General features: G+C 36.7%; 1 protein-coding gene and 1 long non-coding RNA gene across 2 annotated transcripts; both read right to left on the reverse strand.

Annotated features, from left to right (window-relative positions):
• Nucleotides 1-1295: 1295 nt before the first annotated feature.
• Nucleotides 1296-3114, reverse strand: LOC128000078 (uncharacterized). Its single transcript, XR_008172880.1, has 3 exons — nucleotides 2765-3114; nucleotides 2593-2650; nucleotides 1296-2233 (listed from the first exon to the last, which is right to left on the reverse strand). It is a non-coding gene; the product is annotated as an uncharacterized LOC128000078 (long non-coding RNA).
• Nucleotides 3115-3659: 545 nt separating this feature from the next.
• Nucleotides 3660-14271, reverse strand: LOC128000062 (threonine--tRNA ligase 1, cytoplasmic). The gene is made up of 19 exons (XM_052592234.1): nucleotides 14090-14271; nucleotides 13669-13734; nucleotides 13106-13296; nucleotides 11579-11702; nucleotides 11270-11391; nucleotides 10514-10631; nucleotides 10335-10399; nucleotides 8940-9018; nucleotides 8628-8774; nucleotides 7510-7608; nucleotides 7062-7228; nucleotides 6742-6904; nucleotides 6295-6432; nucleotides 5701-5778; nucleotides 5515-5615; nucleotides 5192-5296; nucleotides 5039-5111; nucleotides 4821-4935; nucleotides 3660-4178 (listed from the first exon to the last, which is right to left on the reverse strand). The coding sequence occupies exons 1-19, from the start codon at nucleotides 14144-14146 to the stop codon at nucleotides 4030-4032; spliced, it is 2157 nt and encodes a 718-aa protein (XP_052448194.1). The 5' UTR covers nucleotides 14147-14271; the 3' UTR covers nucleotides 3660-4029.
• Nucleotides 14272-15088: the final 817 nt, after the last annotated feature.

Raw genomic sequence — 15088 nt, forward strand, 5'->3', positions numbered from 1 at the left:
GGGGGCATATTGGCCCTTTAACATTCAACAGAACAAGCATTTCACACCCCTCCTCCTTTTATTTTACATGTGGGAAAATGTGCAACACAAAACTCTCGGTCGCTCGATGCTGCTTTAATTACCAATCAAAATAATGGCTTGATCTCACCACAGTTTAATGTAAAACATCAGCAACTCTGTGAAGAACACGTCTCTTTTCTCTATTCATTATTAGGAAGGTGTTAGCACTAGCATGGGGTACTCGCTAATTGGCCACCAGATGGTCATCACGTGACATGTTGTGTGGAGGAGGTTTTGGAGGCTTGTTGCTGAGCACCTGGAGTGTTTTCTGATTGGACGTTTTCTTGACAAATAATTAATTCATGTCATGTCATTGGTCAGACCTCTGTAGCCACAAGGCACAAATTAAGGATGTAGTTTCGAAAATGCCCAGGTCACAGGCCACAAAGACTGGGCTCATTTATACAATGGGTCTTTAACAGTGTAAGAGGTCAGGCTATTCATTTGGTTCACCTTTTAGTAATTCAAAGTGTAAGTTAATGTAACATGTTTTGGTAAAGCTATAACGTCTATATATTCTTATATTTAGAATATATATATATATATTTTCTGTATATATCCTACATTTAACATTGTCTTTTAATTCTTCAGTCAGAAGCTTTGTGAGGGCAAGTCTCTTGCAATTAAATATGCCCAGTTTATGATGCGGTGAGCCTGAGTGCAAATATTTGGTTTCACTGTGTTTAATCGGGGATAAACCCATATTATGTACTTCAAAGTTGCAAAACACTCGCAAATGTGCAGAGTGTGATGCTCCAGTCTTCAGCCAAGCTGCCTGTGTAAAGTGGTTTGCTTAATTTACATCGGGTCATGTGTAGAGGTCATACTTGTGATTTTGCAGAAAGGCTTTGTTTGAGGTCACCAACAAACTTTCCAGATGTCATCAAACGTGCATAAGCAGAACCATGTAATTTTGTGACATTATGATATAAAAAATGGCAGATTGGTTTCCCACGGGGGGTTCCCATGGGGAACTCACCATAATTCACCATAAACAGAAAAAAATATTGTAATATGCTGATTTACTGCTCAAGAAACATTATTATTATCAATGTTGTATTTTTTTTTTTTCAGGATTCTTTGATGAAAAAAATCAAAAGATCCATATATACTGTACACTCTGACCAACATCATGCATTAAAATTGTTAGATTCACAGCTAGCTTTGAAAAAACATATTGAAATTGTGTGATCTTACAAATTACTGCATAAAAATATAAGAATATACTCCACTGATTCGTTTGAATTTTTATTTATTACAAGTACAGTCAATTTATTTTCTTTCTTTTTTTTATGTTAGGTTAAATGTGGAAACAGAGTGGAATGCACATACATTTTTGGAAATAACATTTGTTTTGGACCATGGATAGAACTCAAAGTAAACAGTGTTGAAACAAACATCTGAAAGTTCAAATCTACGTTTGTCCAAATATCATGGTCCAATTTATTATACATGTGTGCAAAAGAAAAAAATGCAATGTACTGTTTGTTATTGTACTTTGAATGAGGTAGAGATGTTATCATCCCTGTGAGCATGACAAAATACATGCATACTGAGTTTCTGAAGAACCTTCACTTGGCAACATTTCAAAAGCATTAGCATGTATGTGGGGGGGGGGGGGGGGGGAGCACCAATGACGTTTTAAAAACAAAAACAACCTGGATTCATTTTCCAGTGATTTCATAGATCATACAACTATAAAAGAGCATGCAAACAGCAATAGCATTATATTCTCAAATTTTCTCAACTTTGCACAGCAATGAAGCATCCATTTGTGATTAACTGATGAAACATTTCATGAGCTGAGGTAAAAAAAAAAAAAACAAATAAAAAACATAATGCCGTCACATTCCCTGTTGTATAGCAAGTATAATCTAAACCTGTGATCCACTAATAAATCATTAATAAGATAACAATACCCAGGTGAGATCGTGAAAAAGATAAAAGGTAAACATGTCATCATCTTGGCATTTGATGACTATCCACATAGTGACGAGACACTGCTTCTCTGATGGACAGAGTTTTTCACCTCTATTGTTGAGGTTATTGAATCATTCAGTGCAAATCTTATGGAGGCCATAGCTTGGAAGAGCTGGGCCTGAAATTCAGTCTCTGGCTTTGCTTTCTCCCGTAATTGCTTCTCCTTTGGAGTGAGTTCATTTCCTTCAGGTATCTAAATAAGTAAAATATATATATTTTTAATTATTATTATTTATTTTTTTCTTTATTTTTTTACATTTACATACATGTATGCAGCAGATGATTTCATTCAAAGTACAGGTGAAAATTATAAAGTAGAACAACTGAGGTTATGATGAACCTAGCCCTGTACTATACTGCCATCGCATGGTAGCCTATATAAGATGCATGTTTATTATTATTATTATTATTATTATTATAAAAAAAGAAGAAGAAAGATTTTGACCAGGTGTTTTCGCATATCAAAAAACAAAACAAACACATAATACATACATACAAAAACATTACAATAAAAAAGAGACAAATTATGACGAATAAAAAAATTCTTCTTACTTCAGCAGATAGTCTTTGCAGCCATATTTTCTCCTCTTCTGTGAACTCCATCGCAGAACTGAAACCAGTGAATAAATTCTCAATTAATTATGACAAACTATTTTTACTGAAAGAAGTTAGACATTAGACATTGCTTTAAAGGTAAACTTTAATGTAGCCTATGTTTTGACACCTGTCTCAGCCTGTCGGGTTTATGAGCCTCCGTCTTGATCAACTACAGTGGCCCAAAAATGTTTTTAATCGCTAAAAAGTCCACTTAATATCTGCACTAGACAGAAAAACACTATATCAAATGCCATTTTAAAAGAAAGACAGCACAAGTAGGTTACATTTTTCAAGCAACCAAGGTTACCGAGCGCATAACTGAAAGCGAAATTAAACAATATAGCCAACTAACTTGTTTTTCTTTAAAATAGAAGCTAGTTATGCATACTGCTTCCTGACTTTATAGGTCGGCTTATGTAGGCTAATGTCCTGTCAGAAGTCGTCTATTTCTATAGTTCTTATAGTTTTCCACACATATATACGAAATCCTTTTGACTTACCTTATAAGGGAAATCATCCTAAAGTAAGTTTTCTTCAGCTAAAAGCAGCACCGATCTGCGTTTAAATGGTAGTTAAGAGCATTTCTGTTCAACAGAACTTTTTCATGAGTGAGCAGTAAACAAAAAAGAAGTCTATTTGCGAGTAAACATCCTGCAGAAAAACATCAGCTGTCGAAATGCCCGACTGCAGAAGGATACGATAGGAAAATAAATAAATAAAATATTTACTTTCACTATAGCAGTGAAAATGAACTATAATACTATATTAAAACACTCGAGTCTTCATCTCGTTTACTACTGGCTCGTTTATCCGGTTAGACGAACGATCTGAGATCAGACAATTTCTCATAAATCGCCTGAACAACGAGCAAGTGAAAGTGAAAGTACAAATGCGCTTGACGTAAACAACTACGTCTGCTCGTGCAGTGTCTTCTTCTCTGTAACACTGTTCATGCTGATTAGAAATAAAACAACTGCTTCGACCTCTGTTTGAAGACTTTATAGCAAAAGAGAGACATAAAAGAGTGGAAGATATACCGTTTTATTTCATCTCAAATCAGACAAGTTACCAGACATTATTGTCATTTACCAATACACATATATTGACAGAAAAGTCCCTTTCCTATAACACAGAATAATGACTGACAAAATGAACAACCCTAGGATTTTTTACAAAGTATTTATTTTTTAAACCAAAGTTTTGTCAATTTATAAGGTCTAGAGACTTTCAGACAATTGAATGATTAGTCCTAAAATATTGTCACTGATTTAAAACCGGACAGATCCAGCTAAGAAGTTCTGGATCATCTATGCAGAATAGCAGCACGCTGCTGCCCAGCGGTATTTGAGCATATGGCATATAAAGGAAGAGTTGGCAGGAGGTTTAGGGAGTTCAGAATTCCTCCTCGGCGTTCCGGGATCTTGAGGCCTTCAGCTCCTTGAGTCGCTCCATGCAGTCCGTCAGACTCCTCTCTCCGTGCACCTTGTTGTCACGAGTCCTAACGTTCACCGTGTCACTGCTTTTCTCCTTCTCACCAACCACTGTTATGCATCAATCGTAAATGTTAGGATCCCCACAAATTCAAAACAACTACAATGTCTATGTGAACATATACGCTGCTGAAATTGTCAAATAAAATATCAGGGAAATACATTCACATGCCATTTTAATACAAGCTACTGAGAAGCTGTCATGGTTTGCCTGTGCCATTTATGGTTTTATGAAACAAGACAAATTTGCAGCACAGAAACATGCAGTTTTCTTTGAATGCGCGAGACCACTCATTATCCACCATATGTAAATAAACTAGAAAAAATAAGTGTTAAAACGATAAAACTACTTGCACTATACCACATACAAATGACAATATATACACAAAAAAAATACAGTTAACAGTAATAAACAGGAACAAACCATGATTTTTACACCTTTTTCTAATTTAAAGGTAGGGTAGGTGATTTTGGAGAGGCTAGCAATTATCGAAAGATTCCACCCTTCTGCGAATCACTCTACAAAGCCACGCTTCTTCCAAAACACATGAACGCGCACAGGCAAACTAGAGGCTAACCAGCAACACGAAGAGAGACAGCGTTGGTAGAGGTAGACTTTCAACCAGCATAACAAATACTGTTTTTGAACCAAATCACCTACCCTGCCTTTAAACATTATGCAGGATCACTCACCTAAAATGAAATTGTACTGAGCTAACTGTGCATTCCTGATCTTCTTGTTCAGGGTACAACCAGGGTCCAGATCCACGTCAGTCATCAGCCCTCCCCTGTGGAACTCCTGTTGTACCTGAGATTGACAAGGGGTTGTTTTTGATAACAATGACCTGGCAGTTTATGCTGGGAGGAGAGCTAACACTACTAGTGTGTGATAAATTGTGAGCAGAACGTACTCTCTGGGCATATTCATCACAAGTGGGTCCAACAGGAACCACCATCACCTGACTTGGGGACAGCCACAGTGGCCTGTGGGAAACAAAAGCAAGAGAATTTGGTATGTGCACATATGGTCTGTAACTAAAAATCAGTCTCTTTCTTTAGCGTACCACTTTCCCCCATAGTTTTCAGTCAGGATGGCAATCATTCGTTCCACTGAGCCCAGGATGGCTCTATGGATGATCACGGGCCTCTTCTTGTCATCACCATCATGGCTGAAGAGAGACAATGTTTGGGTTACAAAGTCAGCAACTTGCTCTCTTGAAGAAGATTTTGAAGTTAAATTCAGGAGGGGTGTAGTAATCAAATATAACCACAAAATGTCACTGTTGTACAGGGAACAGAAAGCAGGGCTCTGGATGTTCTCTTAAGTCTATGTTTCCTTTATTGTTAAATACAGACAAAGATGTAATGTCATCTTGAGTAAACATACCTGACAAATGTGAGATTGAAGCGAATAGGCAACTGGAAGTCCAGCTGAATGGTGGCACATTGGTGATACCTGCCGATGGCATCCTTTATCTGAATATCAATCTGAATCACAAAAACAGAAACATTAGTATAAAGTCATTTCTTAAATGTTCATATTTCATATGATGCTTGCTTTATCGGTTTGTACCTTTGGTCCGTAGAAAGCTCCATCACCAGGATTCAGAACCCATTTCTCTCCGAAATCATTCAAGCTGTTCTCCAGTTGCTAAAACAATTAAAGAGGGCTTAACAAAGTCAAACTACATAAGATACCGTATGCATGATTTGTCATGCATTTTAAACGAGATGTATTAAACACGAATACCAGATTAACAACTATGTATATTAAACACTAATAATAATAACACATTCTTACAAATTGATGAGATGACAAAATGAACCCTCAAAATACACTAGCTGGTAGGATTTGTTTTGAAGTTATTACTTTATTTCAGCAAAGATGCATTCAATTGATCAAATGTGACAGTAAATACATTTATAACATTACAATTTATTTTGATTTCAAATAAATGCTGTTCTTTTGAACTTTCGATTTAATCAAAGGATCCTGAAAAAAAATAATTATCACCTTTTCCACAAAAATACTAAGTGGCACACTTGTTTTCTGATTTCTGAAGGACCATGTGACATTAAAGACTAGGAGTAATGGCTGCTGAAAATGTAACTTTGCCAAGACCCCAAGCTTTTGAACGGTAGTTTATGCACAAGTTTCAAATTCTACCTTCTCAGCCTGGTCCCACACTTCTGGTTCTCCTAGGAACTTCTCTGGCCTCGTGGAAAGGTTCAATTTGAAGGTGAAGCCAAACACATCATACACTGTACGCAGGAAGTTCAGGCAACCCTTTATCTCGGACTCAATCTGTAAGGTAGGAAAATAAAACAAAAAACAAATCATTAATAAGCTTTTCAACCAAAAGTTCTTTAACACACTGAAAAATGTAGGGCTCCCACATCTTTCAAAAAAAAAAGTTTCCATGGCTTTCCCAGTTGTTTGTGATTACTAAATCAGGATTATTAAAATAATTATACAGAGATCACTAAAGAGCATAACCCAAGAAATGTAATTCAAATTAGAAATGCCACTACTTTTTTAAAGATTAATTAATTTCAATTAAGCATGGGAACCCCAACTCATAAATATTTTATCATGTATTCCAAAGTAACATGCCTGGTCCATAGAGCAGAAGATGTGTGCATCATCTTGTTGGAAACGTCTGACTCTGGTCAGACCAGTAAGAGCTCCAGACAACTCGTTACGGTGCAAAACCCCAAAGTCAGCCAGACGCAGGGGCAGTTCCCTCCAAGAGCGCGGCCGGTGGTCAAACATCAGACTGACATAAAAGGGAAAAATGCTAGATAAAGAAAATTCTTGCAAAAAATGATCTTCCTCGCTTAACTTTCTGCATTTAGGGATACTGTCAATGCCTGCCATGATTAACAAAGATTTCAAAAAGTCTGCTGCTTAGGGAATACAGAAATATTTTGTACCAGTGTCCAGGGCAGTTCATGGGCTTAAGAGCAAAGATCTCCTTCTCCACCTCAAAGGAGAACATGTTTTCACTGTAGTGCTGCCAGTGTCCTGAGGTTTGCCATAGTTTGCTGTTGTAGATGTTCGGTGTGACCACTTCCTGGAATCCCCTCTTTCTGTATTCACTCTACACAATAAAATATAGCACAACACAACAAAAATGGTCTGTGAAAATACATAAACATTCAAGTGGTTGGGTCACAATCATTAATGGGGTCCTTGAAGTGGACCAACTTATCCATTACATGGTCTACTGAACCATGACATTCATAAAATGCAATTTAGCATATCCTAATAATAGACCTCTGCAAACAACTCCACATCACACTCTTGTTGTGTTGGTTATTGTAATTTTTCAAAATGATGATATTGGTACTTTAGTATCAGAATGAACTACGGAAAACTCACCCTAATAAACTCGATCAGCGTATTATAGATGTAGGCTCCTTTAGGCAGAAAGAAACAGCTACCGGGGCTCAGGTCGTGGAAGAAAAACAAGTCTTGTTCCTGGAAAGACAGTGAAGAGAAAGAGAAAGTGTGTGTAAAACAACAACAACATCATCAAACATGAGAGAAACAATAATTATACAGGTCAGGAATCCAATCAAGAATACAGGAGGATACAAAGGAAAAGAACAAAAAGTTAAAACGAGCAAGAGAGAAAAAAAAAAAAAAAAAAAAAAAAAATCGAACAAATGGCGGTTTATGCTCATGCTTTTGTTGTGACAAAATGTTCCCTGTGCACCCATCAGCATGCCCATGAACAGATGGCGCATTAAGGAGACAGACATCTGCCTTCTTTATGGGCACCGTCCCCGTTCTCTCCCCACCCAGCCCACCTATCAGACCTGTCGGGAGTCACTACAGATTCGAGAGGCGGGCAGCTTGCTGCCGGAGTCATTAGCACACCAAGGTGTCCACATGTCCTCCATTGTGAGCAGTTTGTCCCCCAAATGTTCAGTGGAAAATGGCTTTTTTGTAGTAATTTGTACACTGCTGACTTCTTATAATTATTCACTTCCTGTAGTGCAGATGCGCATACGTGTTACTGCTGAATTTTGAGAGATAAACACACTACCATTCAGAAGGTGGGGGTCAGTACTCAGTAGGTTTTCTTTTTTTTTTTTTTTTTATAAATACATTTTATTTAATTATTATCTTATTTTTCGGACTATAATTCGCACCTAAGTATAAGTCGCATCATTCCAAAAATACGTCAAGATGAGGAAAAACACATATATAAGTCGCACTGGACTATGAGTCGCATTTATTTAGAACCAGGAACCAAGAGAAAACATTACCGTGTCTAGCCTCTCGCGGTTTTCTCTTGGTTCATTTCTCTTGGTTCATGTCAAATTAATTTTGATAAGTCGCACCTGACTATAAGTCGCAGGACTTATAGTCCGGGAAAAGATGGTACTTTTATTCAACAACAATGTGTTCAGCAAAAAGGAACCGCAAAGACATTTATGTTTCAAAATGTTTTGATCGTGTACGAATGTATACTTTCACGCATTTACACATACCCTTCCTAGTTTGCGATGATCCCTGTTTTTGGCTTCTTCCTGGAATTTCTCCCATTCTTTCAGCATCTTGGGATCAGGGAAAGAGATGCCGTAGATCCTTTGGAGGCTCTCCATGTCAGCTTTGCCCTCCCAGTACGTAGAAGAATTCTGTGATGTACATAATATGCATAATTTTAGATTACAAATTATGCTGTAGGAATAATACGGCAAATGTATAGGCTGGGATAATATAATATGTGGAAGGGAGTTTTAATTGAAAGTTAAGAGTAAATTGTTGAAAGGTTCAATTAGAAAAAGGCCCAAACTGTGCACCTTGTGGATCTTCAAGGCCTTGATCTTTCCTGTATGTCTTACATGAGGCCCTCTGCACAGATCGATAAGAGGTCCACACCTACAGAACCAGCAGCAAAATGTGTAAATAAACTTTAAGGTATAAATATATTGTATATAAATATATATACTACCACTGTTCAAAAGTTTGAGGTTGGTAAGATTTCTGAAATGTTTTTGAAAAAAAGTCTCTTATGTGCAACAAAACTTTATTAAAGGGATAGTTTACCCTGAAATTTGGTGTTTATCTGCTTACCCCCTGGGCATCCAAGATGTAGGTTACTTTGTTTCTTCATTAGAACACAAATGAAGATTTTTTTTTAACTCAAACTGTTGAAGTCTGTCAGTCATAAAATGGAAGTGAATGGGAAATCCCGGCTTTGAGAGTCAAAAAACATACTCAGACAAAACCAAATTAAACCCTGCAGCTCGTGACGATACATTGATGTGCAAAGACATGAAACGATCGATCTGTGCAAGAAACTGAACCGTATTTATATCTTTTTATTTTTACTTCAGATTCACCACAATGTCCAAACTGTCCTGACCGATTTCTCAAATGGACCATCGACACCATCTACAATCTCAATTAGGAGTGTCAGTGGTCTATTTGAGAGATAGGTGGCGGTAATGCACTTATAAGTCTGTGATCCACCTTTAAAGCAAAAAGAAGAAGAAGAAGAAGAAAAAGACGCCTCATGTGTTGGCTGTTGAGAATGCGCTCAAGACAGTTCGGACATTGCGGTGAATGTGAAATACTGTTCAGTTTGACTTCCATTTTATGACTGACAGACTGCAACGGTTCGAGTTAAAAATCTTCATTTGGGTTCTACTGAAGAAACAAAGTCACCTACATCTTGGATGCCCTGTGGGTAACAGATAAACATCAAATTATCATTTTGGGTTGAACTATCCCTTTAATCTGACTGAAAATACAGTAAAAACTTTAATATTGTGAAATATTAACATTTAAAATAAATGTTTTTTTATTTGAATGTACTTTCAAATATAACTTATTGTTGTGATGGCAAAACTTCAGTATCACATGATCCTTCAGAAATGATTCTAGAGAAACATTTCTAATCAATGTTTTTTATTAACAAATGTCTTTGAGTTATGCTTTGATTCAGGATTCTTCTATCTATAGAAAACTCAAAAGAAGCAGAATTGCTTGCAAAAATGTAAAAGTATTTTCTAAAACTTTCAATCAATTTAATATGTCTTTGCTGAATTTTTCTTTTTTTTTCAAACCGCAAACTTTTGAATGGCATTGTAAAGAGACTTTATTTTGAAAAAGTATTTTCAAAAGCATGAAATTCAATAAATAATACAAAACACACAAACTTTGAAGTGTATGTTCTGCAACCAATATCACACCTGTAAACTGTAGTTGTTGGGGTGGTAACCTTTTCATTTAGGATCCTGCACTTGAACTTGTTGTACTAGAAGAAAAACAGAAGCAGATTTTACTAGTCTGAACTTCAAGCCACTCGAGTGTTAAGGGTTTATTCATAGCATGAGCTCATATTTCTTGCTCTTAGAAAGGAAGCACATACCTTGAACATCTCCAACAGAGTCTCCTTCTTTACCTCCAGCCTCTCAAAGGGTTGCTTCTCTTTGATGATCTTCTTACACAAGTTCTCCAAACAGGGGAAATCATTACTCGACACACCTCTGAGAACCAGCGAACGAGGAAGGGAGAGGACAGAGAAAGCCAAGTACACAAAGGTGCACAAGTTTAGTTAAAAAGCTCTTCTAAATAAAAACTAGAGTGCAAAGAATTACCAAACATCTCACCAATTAAAGAAAATTTAGTCTACCAGAAGTCATCATCTGTGACTATTTTGAACCAACAGAGCCACACTAACAAACAAGACCGGGCTTGATGGTGATCTTATCAAAATTAATAACATTTCATTAAACTGGCTTTCAACAAGTAAACTACTGCATTTATTATGTTCCTTCCTGCTTATCTAAAGGCACTGCACTGATTCTGGTCAAACAAAAGGTCGCGTAATTACAAAAAGGAATGAAGAAACTCTTGAAATAAAAAACAAAAAGTTTTATTTCTTGTGGAGCTACTTAGCATAATTTCTAACCACAGATCAATTAATGTGACTTTCAATATTTGACTGACAGTTCTAAACAATAGATGATCAATGGACACAACAGTGACTTGCGTTAGCACGGATGATTTGTGAGAAGCATATTATTCAACACCTGTAGTCTTCTTTGGAATACTAAAGTTCTGTTCATGAACACTCAGAATCATTCTTTAAAAAAAAAAAAAAAACAGAATATGTTTGACTTACTCATTTTCAAGAAACATATCATAGTAAAATCCATTCTCAATGGGTGGCCCATAACAAAGGCATCCTCCATAAACTCGCTCCATGGCCTCTCCCATTATGTGGGCACTGGAGTGCCAATAAACCTTAAGAGAAAAAAATAACACTTTCAAAACATGCAAATATGCACTCTTTCAATCATCTATGCAATAAAATAATTCATATTAGAAATATTTTCTTTATGCTTACAAATGCACTACTTTGGTGACATTTCATTTGTGTTGGGCTCACTGTTATTGTGGACTGCAAACTTGAAGAAAACTCTAAACTTACTGCTTGTGCCTCTTCGTCATCGAATTTGAGAAGGACTAGACTGCAGTCTTTCTCTAAGGGCCTGTCCAGATCCCATACCTCATTGTTCACTTTAGAGATCACAGTATTATCGGCAAGGCCTTGGCTGTTAATAAAACAAATTATAATGTTATACTCAACATTGCGATGACAAGTTATTGCTTGACTTGGAAGCACAATGCAATCAAACACTTCACCAAGAAATGCACCATTTTTGTGCGTTGCGATGAAATGGAGAGGTTTAAGTTTAAGGATGACTTGTGTATAACAATCCACACGTCATAAAGGAATTTATATATGTTTTTGCAATTCATCTCTGCTGTTCTAGCATGTTTTCTACTCCAGCTTTCTAACAAACCTGGCAGTTTACACTATTAATATGTCTGTGACACATTCCTTATGTTCCTCTATTATAAGTTGCTTTGCATGATAAAGTCGGCTAAATGCACAAATGGAAATGTAGACAACTGTATCCAATGTCCCATCCCAAATTCACGCCTCTAGCTGTGTCAATATGTAAATATGAATATTCCAGATCATTCAAACAAACAGAGCAATGTTTTGACCACTGTTGGGAACGTTACTTTAAAAAAGTAATTAGTTATAGTTACTCACTACTTGTTCCAAAAAGTAACTGAGTTAGGAACTGAATTACTCTATTATAAAAGTAACTCGTTACCAGGGAAAGTAACTATTTGCATTACTGTAAAAAAAAAAAAAAAGTTGTTATATGTCAAATATATATATATATATTTTTTAGCAGTTTTCACAAGTCAGTTAGAATGAGTAGAACAGACAGGTGTTCATACATAACTTACGTTATTTATAGCACGTCAACAGACAGCAAGAGTTTTATCCTGCACTTCAAGTATTATCTTTGTAAGAAAAGTGGTTTTGGCCACTAGCTTTGTAGATGTGCGTGTCACACATTACATGCACGTTCTTGCCTTTGACCGCAGTGAATTTAAAGTAGTGCTTATATCTCCACCTTGAAAATGCCAACTTTTCATCGGATTGCTCATGACTCGCCATCTCTGCTGCTGCTGCGAATCTCTGTTTAGCTGTTGCGTGCGTTCGCGCGTGTCTGTCTGTGTGTGTGTTTGGCGCCGCTGGCGTGTGCTGGCATGTGTGTAAAAACACTGGCTCTGATTGGCTACCATGAAACACATGACTCTGCCTTAGCCAATCATAATTGCTTATCTCGTTATTAACCCACCTCCTCACTCGCTGTGTGAACCAGGGGTGCGCTCGTATTACATACTAGTTTTTTAAATCAATGTATAGTAACGCACCGCATTTAACGTCCAGTAAAAGTAATTAGTTAGATTACCCCGTTACTGAAAAAATAACGTCGTTACCTAACGCCGTTCTTTTAAACGCCGTGATTCTAAATACTGGTTTTGACTGCATAAAGCCTCAATATTTATTACCTGCAATATTTATTTAAGTATAAAAATTGAATACAGGACCTTGAAGGCAAGTGCTTGCCTATTTAGTTTGATCACTAACCTGATGCCACAGGCGACCTGGTACGGTGTGGTCTTCCAGGACTCCCCATCGACTACGGTTCCATCGGGTAGTGTGATCTTGATGGGCTTGCTGTCTTTTGCTGCTTTCTCAGCCAGCAGTGCATCATGTTCTGCCTTCAGCTTGTTATAAACGGACAGACGTTCCTCGATGTACTGTGGTAGAGGTTTCAACTATGGATAAGAAAGAGACAAAACTCATATTATTATCACATTTCCACTGCCTATTGTTTCAAGGATCCTACACAAGTATACGTATCATGAATAAACCATAGCACAATTTAGCATTACAGGAGATATACTGTCTTAAAAAATTATGAACCAAGCCAAGTCCATCCTCCTCTGGCAAGGAGTATATTTAAATCAATGCACACATGCCAAATATTCTCTAATTACTTAATGTGAACAGTAATAGACACATGCTTAATAATGCACTTATTAGATCCTACAGAGAATGGCATCTTTGAAGAACACTGTGGAATATGTAGGTGTTGCAATACAGAGCAATACTCAACACAACACAACAAGAGTAATAAAAGCACCAACCTCAGCCCTGCCACCTGCATCTCCACCAGCAGTCTTGTTTTTCTTCTTTCCTCCATCTTTGCCATTCTGAAAGAAAGGGTGTGACGTCCATCGGTTATTACTTTCAACAGTCAATTAGTTTGTTCGTGTCAACAAAGAAAATAGTTCAAACATGTCACTCCACCCACGGTAGGTTATACAGAAATAGGACTTGACTGCAAAGCTATAAATAAACAGAGCATATATTGAATATATATATATATATATATATATATATATATATATATATATATACTACTCAGCAGTCAGACAAGTAACAAGAGGCAACTTTTCGAAAACTATAAAAAATAAGGCATTCAGCGTTTTGACAGCAACATGCCGTGACTGTCTCAAAGGACTTCACTGGCTAACTTAGTCAGCTAACTGCATGGACATCTGATACCTTCTTCTCGTCCATTTTCAGATCCTTCATTTGTTCGGTCATGCTCGCATCCGTCATAATTATACTAAAATATCACGAGCAAGTAACACGATCCAACAATTTACAGATCTGTAGAGTCTTTCTCTATTCAGGAGACCAGCAGACACGTTTCCCGGATATTTCAGGGAATCCAATGCTGCTGATGCAACAATATGATGTTTTTCGGATGTTATGCGTGATTGGTGCTTCACTGTGATTGACGTGAGTATAAACCAATCAGCATGCAGAATATTTATTTTCTGGCGCAGTAAGATGATGCAAAGCGAACGACAGCCTATAAAAGGTTAATTTCATTGATATGACTGTTACCTTTAATGTTCTTCATATCGTATGATGCTTTGGAATAATGTAGAATAGTATTTATGAAATATCTGTATTTACTATATGTATAATTCTGGAAAAAACTAAATAAATAAACTAAACAAAAAACACAGGCTTTTATTGTATATACAAATGTAATGTTATTTCTCATGATAAATATTGCTAAGATAATATGCAATTTTAGTCATTAGTAATAATAACACATCGAAGCTTTCTTCAGCAAAAAGTTTTACTGTGAGCTTTCCTCTCAATTATAAAATAAAGGAGTTCAATTCGAGAAGCTGTATAAAAGCAATGCATTCTAGTGGCACCTAGTGGGCAGGAATGAGAAGCACAACTATTAATAATAACATAATATGACACAGTGGTATACAAACAACACCTTAGAGGCTACTTACACAAAAGGCATTTGTTTACATCGAGTATTTATTGCAAACCTGCTGGGTACGACACATTATTTACCTCTAACTACTTCTACTTCTAACTTGGCGTATTACACAAGCAAGGCTCTTGAACTGAAGTCCCTGTGCACTGGAAAGTGTAAGCTTTATCAAATGGGGAGAAGAGGTGTTTGTGGAAATAAAGATAGGTGTCATTAGAAAAGCTAAAGTTTTTGTTTAGGATCAGGATTTACTAGAA

The sequence above is a fragment of the Carassius gibelio genome, chromosome A5 (assembly GCF_023724105.1).
Source record: "Carassius gibelio isolate Cgi1373 ecotype wild population from Czech Republic chromosome A5, carGib1.2-hapl.c, whole genome shotgun sequence".
NCBI classification, from domain to species: Eukaryota; Metazoa; Chordata; class Actinopteri; order Cypriniformes; family Cyprinidae; genus Carassius; species Carassius gibelio.